Source organism: Euphorbia lathyris, chromosome 2 (assembly GCF_963576675.1).
Source record: "Euphorbia lathyris chromosome 2, ddEupLath1.1, whole genome shotgun sequence".
NCBI lineage: Eukaryota > Viridiplantae > Streptophyta > Magnoliopsida > Malpighiales > Euphorbiaceae > Euphorbia > Euphorbia lathyris.
In genome coordinates, this window is record NC_088911.1 from 116,640,150 (window position 1) to 116,649,385 (window position 9,236).

The 9,236-nt window shown below is 36.3% G+C and overlaps 1 protein-coding gene across 4 annotated transcripts; it reads right to left on the reverse strand.

Annotated features, from left to right (window-relative positions):
- Positions 1-275: 275 nt before the first annotated feature.
- Positions 276-6,761, reverse strand: LOC136219615 (CRM-domain containing factor CFM3A, chloroplastic/mitochondrial-like). 4 transcript variants are annotated; one of them, XR_010684205.1, is made up of 12 exons: positions 5,645-6,760; positions 4,686-5,238; positions 4,487-4,617; positions 3,367-3,717; positions 3,090-3,246; positions 2,720-3,012; positions 2,321-2,380; positions 2,139-2,231; positions 1,902-2,054; positions 1,671-1,808; positions 1,432-1,583; positions 276-496 (listed from the first exon to the last, which is right to left on the reverse strand). XR_010684205.1 is itself a non-coding variant. In XM_066007086.1 (11 exons), exons 1-11 carry the CDS (start codon positions 6,488-6,490, stop codon positions 1,588-1,590), a joined length of 2,781 nt encoding a protein of 926 aa, XP_065863158.1. In that variant the 5' UTR covers positions 6,491-6,761; the 3' UTR covers positions 1,057-1,587. The 4 variants fall into 4 exon arrangements, 2 of the variants coding, with proteins under 2 accessions (XP_065863158.1, XP_065863157.1); XR_010684204.1 differs by lacking the exon at positions 276-496 and adding an exon at positions 1,061-1,335; XM_066007086.1 differs by lacking the exon at positions 276-496 and having other exon boundaries at positions 1,057-1,593; positions 5,645-6,761.
- Positions 6,762-9,236: the final 2,475 nt, after the last annotated feature.

Consider the following 9,236-nt stretch of genomic DNA (forward strand, 5'->3'; position numbering starts at 1 on the left):
GTGTTATGAAAATAAATAAATAAAGGTAACATAGTTTTATAATTATTGAAAAATAAAATTTAAATAAATAAACATTTTCTAAAATAAATTGAGGTTAGAGGGAATTGAACCTATGACCTTTTAAAAAGAAGCAAGTGTTTTAACCATCTCATCTACCTTTAAACAATAAAACATTATTACATAAAGTCTATATAAACTAATATTTGAGGGAGCCGAAACTATTCGTGACCATGGTGGTTCCGGTGGCCGGAGGGGGCCGGGCCCCTCAGCCCCCCTGTATACGCCCCTGGTTGTGGATGCCATGGGGCTGTATTTATAGGTGTTGGGAACTTATAAAAGGATTGTGATATCCCTGGACCTGAATCGTTGGGTATTGGTGGATTCATTCAAGTTATTATGCCCACTTGTGGATATCCTTGGGTTGGGGATATGATGTTTGGGATTGGTCATATTATTTGTATGGTATGCATTAGGCCTTTTCACACGTAGAATTCACCTGCCACATCACATCAAATAGTAAAATTTTAAGTCCAAACGACCGTGCATAGAACAATTTTATGTTCCAAAAAAAAAAAACTCATAATACGAGATTCATATTGGACCCAGAGGCGAAAACATGAAGTATGGGATATCGATGCAACTCCGACCGTCATAAGGGTGGCGATTTTGCCTTATTCAATCTTCCATCTTTATCCACTGCGCCGATGACACACCCCAATAGATAAAGAACTATAAAAAGGCGGCCCGGTCGCACTACGCGTCCCCGCCGAACGAGGGTCTGGGGAGGGATCCCACCACAAGGGTGTACTGGGGGCAAGCCTTCCCCTGCCAATTTATTTGGCAAGAGGCCGCTCCTAAGACTCGAACCCGTGACCTCTTGATCACACGACAACAACGTTTACCGTTGCGCCAAGGCTCGCCCTCTAGATAAAGAACTATGCACGCATTTTTTTTTCCTTTTTACCTCAATGGCATCATTTTTTACCTAGGTAGGAGCCAAGAAACAAATCCCAATCCATATAGGTTAAATATATTTTTTTACACTCCAAACAGTCAATTTCTTAACCCAAAATTATTCCAAATTTAAAACATTGAGGAGTTTTTTTGTAATTATTTCTCACATCAGGAGTATATCTACAATTCCTTGTGTTTGAAACAAAATTGTATCTTATCCTTGGAGTTAATTAAATATTCCAAAGCATACACCTAAAACTTAAAAATATTAATAAATGACAGAAGGACTTTGCAGAGAATGACATTTCCATTTACAAATTACAATTTCTCTTTCTCCCTCACAGCAAGGCCTGTAATGTCTAACTTCTATGTAGTAATCGGCTTTTGGCACCAACATGAAAAATGTAATAGAGATTAGAACAAGTGAAGGGAACCATGGCATAATAATAAAAACAGAACAAATGCAAATTCACATACGTTTGGTGCAGTTGTTCAGAGATGTTAAGATTGCTCATGCCATTCTACATCTTTTGACATCCTTTTATGTTCTTGTATGGACCTCACTTTCTTTCTCTCACAGCTCCTTCATACGGAAAATTCGTATGCGAATTCTCACTTTCAACATCATCCTGTTCAAGTCTTAAATGGTGTCATGCCAATAGATATAGTATATTACAAAAATGACCAAGAACTGCTCATGCAAGTCTTTCACAAACCTTTAGTTCTTTCTTAGACACGTTATTCTGCATACTGTAAGGTATGTTTTTTCCGAGATTTTGAACGAAATCATCACTTTCGACATCTTCGTAGTCATCAAATTCACCGTCAGATGTCTCTGGATACTGTTCATTTTGCTATTAAGAGGATGAACAGGTGATGCTATCAGATCAGTCTATATAACACAAGTGCACACATATTGAAGATTTAGGCATTAAGGCTATACAGACCTCAGTTTCCATATCAGAATCTTGATTCTGCATGCTTGTTTCCAGATGAATATTGCGAACAATGTTGCCAGTTTCATCATCATCATCATTATCGTCGTCATCATCATCATTTTTATTGTTGAACGCCCCAAGATATGCTTCATCTCCTTCCTCCTATTATAAGGAAGACATAAAAATGTGCTTTAAATGTTGATTTAGCATATTCGAGAATAGCGAGTAGATCATAAATAGACAGACCTCATCAGAATCATCGTTGTCTGTAGGATAAGCAGCATCTAGCTTGTCATACAATTCCTCATCCCCTTGGTTTTCAATACTCGCCATTTGTTCCTATAAAAGTCAACATGAAACAGAAGCATATAACATTTGACTGACCTTGAAGAAAAAAACCAACACCTAATGTTTATGAGAAGCCTTACAAGTTCACATCTAAACTTGTCCACTTTTGTCTGCAGAGCTGAAACATGATTTAGCAGAGCCTGTTTGACAAGAAAAGTTGGCCATTTTCATATCAAGTCATGGAATTTTAAATTTGTCTATTCGTGATTGGCAGTAATTATCCTATACATGAAGGTAACTAACCGACAATCATCACCTGCACCACCAATCTGCCTCAACAATTCTATATAAATATATGAAAGCATGGAAAGTTCAACTATATATTATATATAAATGAGCATGGGCATTGGGCATGTTACTACTATCAATGCCTGGATAATCACTGGTATCACATGTAATGTAACTTAGAAATCTACAAAAACGAATGTATTCCAAAAGGAAAAGCAAATAAACAACAATGTACAGATTTTAATACGTACCGCGCTCCTTTGCATCTCTATTGAACGGGCCAAAGCTTTCCTCTTTGTCAAGAGATTCTTTGGCCTCAATGTAGAAGGTCGCTGGTAGTCCTTTCCTCGATATACAATTATAGCATATCCTTTCGAGATTTTGTCCACAGAAACCAAAATACCCCCACTTTCAGCTTCAAGAGCTAATGCAATTTTTTTTACCTTCTCAAAAGTTTTGGCTTTCAAAACGATCTTAACCAGTTCTCGGTATTTCCAGTGTAAGTGCATGTTCTCCACTGTACCATCAAAAACTCCACGTCTGCCTGAAGCAAGAGATACCGTCATAAAGTATTCTCAGAAAAAATCACCATAAGTTCATCATACAGAAGCCTTATTTTACCAAGAAGTAAGAAAGCTTTCATCCTCAAACCAAGCTTGCGGAACATATATCTCTCCTCCTCAGTTATGCTATCTGGGTCAGCCTGTCTTTCTGCTGGTGTTAGAAATGACTCCACCTTAGACAAGGCTACTTCAGCTTTCATTAGCCTTCGTTCAGCCTAATGGCGGTCAAAACACTGAAAGAGTTACTGATATTACAAATTCATATTCTAGAATTTAGCTAGGGTACTTTAGTAAGTTAAGACACTGCAGGTGAACCCACGTATGACAAAACTTACACAAGCAAGCTTCTTCTCAAGTTTTCTGAAAAGGCTGGCATGCCTTGCTATTTCAGCTTCTCTCATCATTTTTTCTCTGTCATTTTCGCTCAAACTCTTTCCCCACTTTGCATCTGCATCTAAAGTTTCAAGAAGAGTACCAGCAGTTCCTGACTGCTCCATTGGTTCAGCACTCTGTACAATCAAAGCTGATGCTCTTAACCGCGCTTGCTCCTCATCATCCTGTAATGCCTTTGCCAATCTCTCCCTTTCTAGCAATGTTTCAGCGAATTCTGGTGACAAAAAGTCCTTCCCTCTGTAGAAGACCAAAAAGTCCTTGTTCCGAGAAAGCAGCATGCCCCCAGTCAATCTCTGCAGCCACATAAAGAAAAAAAAAATTAGCCATTTGTTCCTTTCATATCTCCCAGTAGCAATTTCAAATTGAAGAAGTGAGAAGGAAAGTGGTCATATCAGTTTGCAGTAAATGCAACAGAACTTTTACTTATTATCATTTGAAAACCTAGCTTGAATCTAATGAGTTACTATTTTCTTATTTCTCGGATTATAAGTATAAAAGTAAAACACAGTAAGGATATCAAATACAACCTGTATTAATGAAATTCAAGAAGGCACTGCAGCTGCAAAATATTAGGACAACCAGGTCCTGATTGAAAACTTTCCACAGTTTAATCTTTGTTTCGGACTTTCCAGGGAGATAAAGGACATCTTTTGGCCAAACATAGGCAAATATGTGGGAGCAGAAAACAAACAACCCAACCCAACAATATACCAAACAAAAGGTTTCTTAGTTGCCTAGAGCTGGTAGTTTATCTCTACTACAAAATTTTCCAGGAGGAATAGTACCATCAAACAGATAGGAAAAGAATTTTGGAAAAGTCATCATCATCATTCCAAAAGGTTCTCCTTCAGTCTATTAAAGAGTAAGAAAATCTAAAACGACCATAAATCAATTGTCACCACAAACTTTAAATTTTATAGCTTATTGTTCACTTCAAGAACACAGTGGAAGCAAAACAAGAAATCAATCACACACCAAAGTCCTGCACTAAAAATTTACTGCTTTTTCACCCAGTCAGCTATTATACATCCACATTCAGTCATTTGGTGGATGGTTTATTACCTTGATATCTTCAGCCATTCTTTCACTAGTAGTTAGCTGTACACCACGCTTAAGTGCAATCTTTGCAATTGAACTCTTCTCCCACAATTTTATCATAGCGGCAGCCAAGCCTTGTAGCTGTCTGCTTCTACCTGGAAATTGACAAGTACATAAGAAATTATGAATAAACTATGACATTGTAGAGTGCTAAGTGGCATACCCAATGCAAAGTGTGGAGGAAGAACCCTGGCAAGCCTTCGTAAGGATGTTGCCGACTTTTGCCCCATATTAGATCTCATTCCGTAAGGAAGTATTCTGAACGGAGGCTGGTAACCAGGAATTATTCCAGGAAGCATATCTGCATCCACAGGTAATGGATCCAATCCTGACCAATCTGTATATCTAGGACCCAGTCCTTCTAAGAGCTGGTTTACCTCGTCTTCATACTTCATTTCTGTCTGCAGTTCTATCTCCTTTCCCTCCTTATCTTCAGCTTTACGATTGACTTCTATCCTCAATTCTGTTTCATTAATCCCTTTAACTTCAGCAGTAAGGTCTGATTTCGATTGTGGCATAAGCAAATTATCAGAAGAAGCATATCTAGGAGGATGTCTAATAACTTCACCAGTTTTTGTTCCTGATGGACCAGTACGCATTTCATTTATCTTCAACACTCGATTCTTCAGATGGACTGAGGGAACCTCATAACTCACACCTCTATATATAGATACAGAAGTGCCAGACCTCCAAATAACCAAACCACCAGTTTTTTTCTGAAAGCAGCATTCATGTGAAGGATGAAAATATGGTAAGAAGTTCAAAAACAAAAGCGATTCGATTGTATTAATCAATTGCAGTTTAATGTGTGCAGCCGAGGTTAAAAAAATGCATACAACAGAACACATATAACAGAGCTCATTTAGCATTTGATTTGACCAAGCCCGAAATGTTTTTAGGAACTATTTCTTTGATGAATAAAAAATTTCAATAGAACATTATGCAGCATCCATTTCCAATAGCAAGCACTGATTTATCTATAGTTTATCTATCTCTAAGCAAAATATTAATTACCAGATTAATCCCCTTGATGATTCTTCGTTAAAAGTGGTTGCAAGATGGTCAGTTTGTCTGTGGAAGTTATAGAAAACTAGATTTTCAAGGGAAAATTAGTAAGCATACCTCCAATATCTCATGCATCCTCCTCATATTCAGGGCAGGAGCTCCCTCAACTTTAACTCTGACGATCTCCGAAGTCTTCCACCTGTCATGAATGGTATCCACCACTTCCTGGGTAACACCTGAGCCTTTAACCCGCACCTTGCTCTTCGTTTGAAAGGTCAAGTTTTTCAACCTCCTCAACTCTGATTCTGGCAATGTCAACTCAGCCAATGCCGTCCTACTCTTACTCCTAGCCGTCCACTTATTCTGATCCTCCTTTTCCTCTTTTCTAGGTTTCTCCCATGGAAACCTTATCTCCCCATCAACCTTAAACACATCCTCAACTCCTAATGGCGATTCCTTGGAAAATCCACCTCGTGGATTAGGCAACAACCCTTCCTCTACATAGAAAATATCTTCTACACTCCCTTTCTCTATCACTCTCTCTGGCCCTTTCTCTTTCTTTTCATCAGAATCACCATCTACGTACCCATGTTTCTTCAATTTCTCCATAATTTTATCCATTGTATTACCGCCACTACCACCATTGTCACTATTTCGATAATTCAACACGGCTTGAGGGCGTTTTGGGTGGTTCTGGTTACTAGGTTTATCCCATTTAGAGAACCAATTGCAAGTCGATGAACATAATTTAATGGGCTTATGTTGAGAAGCTGTTTTATCAACGGCCGAAAAGTTGGATACTCTTTGCGTGTTCTTGTGGTGGAGTGAATTAGAGTAAAAATTGCATGTTTTAAGAGGATTTGAGGAATTGCACCTGAAGAACTGAAGAGGAGTACCGTGGAATTTGGAGAAGGAGCTTTGAAACGAATCCAAGTGTAGTTGGCGAGTCGGAGCCAGAGCCATTATAGCATCAAAGAGATGTAGTTCATAGACAGTAGTGCTGATATTGAAATTAGACTATTCGGTAAATAGCTTCAAAACTGAAGAATTCCAAAGACTTTATGGAGATTATGTAAGTGTTTTCAGGATTTAGTGTCTACGAACTACAAATTGAGGCTTCTTTCTCTGAATCACTGCTTGTAATCCATGGCGGGGAAATAATATCTCTGGCTCGTTTGGTTCCACGAGAATTCACATACCTAATCCGGTTGTGGAATGTCTAGACCAGTTAAAGAAATGCATATCCATATCCATATTTGGGATATCTATTTTTAAGGGTAAATTCTTTTATATTTATACAGTATATAATGATATAAAATAAAGGCCTAATACACAAATAACCCGTGAACTTGTCCAAATATTGCAACTGTCCCTCCGAACTTTCAATTGTAACAACTTACCCCTCAAACTTGTTTAATTGTAAAACATAACCCCTCAAACTTGTCTAATGGTAAAACATACCCCCAAATTGCTGACATAGACTGCAATTAAGGAAACACGTGAAATACAAAAGCTGCAACGCTCGTGGAGTGTGATAATCAGATCTTTGGCGTGATACGAATCTGGAGAAACGTTTTTACGGTTGCTTCAAGTACGGGGTAAAAAAATTCACAATTTGGGGTTATGTTTTACAATTGGACAAGTTTAAGGGGTAAGTTGTTACAATTGAAAGTTGGAGGGGGCAGTTGTAACATTTGAACAAGTTCAGGGGGTTATTTATGTATTAGGCCTAAAATAAAATAATATGATTTTGACAAAACAAAGTATTACAATTACACAGTTAAGTTCTGATTACAACTAAAGACATTTTGATTTTTAAAAAAATTATTATTACATATCAGTAAAATATAACTCCCGAAAAAAATAACTTCCTAAATCGAAATAATAAATAATATGGTGGAATTTTACGTTTTTTACTAATCTGCCAGTTTATCAAACTAAATTGATATTTAAATTCATTTTACACCGTTTCAATTTGATTTTGGGATCTTTATTTTGTCAATATATAAATATAATTGAAAAAAACTAAAAAAAAATTCTTATTATCATCAATTGCTTAAAAGTTTAATTTTAAATACTTTGTTTTGTAATAAAAGCATACCACATACCTCTATTTGCAAACTTTTAAACCACGAGCATTTTTTCGTACTTTACCCTATTAAGAATAATTGATTTAATTAAATGATTAAGAGATGATGTACTAAATAATTAAATAAATAATATATACATATAATTTAAAATTATATATCTATATCCATAAAATAAAAAATGACTCAAAAATAATTTAATTTAACTCCATAAAACAAATTTATCAAAATATATCTGTATCTATAAAACAGAAAATGACTCATAAAACAAATTTACTAAAGACATTTTATCCAACTTCAAAAGGAAAATAATACAAATATTTCTTTGTGGAAGTGGAAGAAGAAACAATCAAAGGAGGAGCAGGGCCGGAGCCAGCCGAGGGCCGGAGCCCCTAGCCATCAGCTCCACCCTTGATTGTCCGTAATTTCGTCTCTTGTAGCCCTTCTAATATTAGTTTATATGATTTAATATATCATTTGCTTCTTCAACTTGTCCAAAAAGCTTGATTGGCCCTCTGAACTTTCAAAGTGTCACGATAGCTCCCTCAACTTGCATAAAATATTCATTGTGCCCGCTGAACTTGCACAAAATATAATCAATTGATCACTCAGTTGAAAAAAAAATAAGTTAAATGCCGAAAATGTATTGCACGAGTCTTAAAAAAGGTAAAACGACTAAAATCGGGCTATGCAGTTCTAATATTAGAGAAGACAAGTTTTATAGTTGAGTAAGTAATAACTTCTTTTTTAATCTATTTTTGAATTATGTAATAACATTCTAAGATACGTGGAATACATCTTCGGCATTTAACTTTTTTACAGTAACACTTGTGTAACTTCAAATAGTTTTTTTTTTTGGTAGAAAATGAAAGGAAAGCAAAGCAAAACAAGCAACTATACCGGAATTAGCCTAGGAAAGCTAACCCCAATCCTATCATCTAAAAGAAGAGGAGAAAGAGCGATAGGGGGAACGGTAAGGGTAGAAACACTTAACACCCCCTCATGGCCTGCCGCCGCCAAGTGATCTGCAACACGGTTCTGCTCCCGGAAAATGTGGCTGAACTCAAGGATATCAAAAGAGGGGCTAAGCCTCTTAATAGCTTTAATAAGGTTGCGGCTATGAGCACCCATGGCATGACTACCCAAAATCATATTGATGGCCTCCAAGTTATCTGACTCCACAGAAAGCCTCTTAACACCCAGCCTAAAATAAGTAAAAAATCAGGGTCATAAATTCAAATAAAAAAAGTAATAATCCAAATTACTATTTTTTTTATGAAATTCTTATTTCTTCGAAAAACAACAAACAATAGAAAACGGTAAGAAATAACTAAAACGGCTACAAAGATAAAAAAAACATTCATTTAGGTCATTCTGAATATTCGAACCTGAATCATTTTTATTTTATACAACCACAAAAATCTATTGATCCACAACAAGATAAACTGTTTCCGCTCTTGTTAAATCCGAAAAATGTATAAATGAAATAATTATAGAGAACATACATAATTTAGAAGGATAAAATGATCTAATAAAATATATAAAAACCGACTAAAAAGAAAAAAATAAAGAAAAACACATGAAATCTAACTCAGCCAAAGTAAAAGAAGAGAAGAAAGATC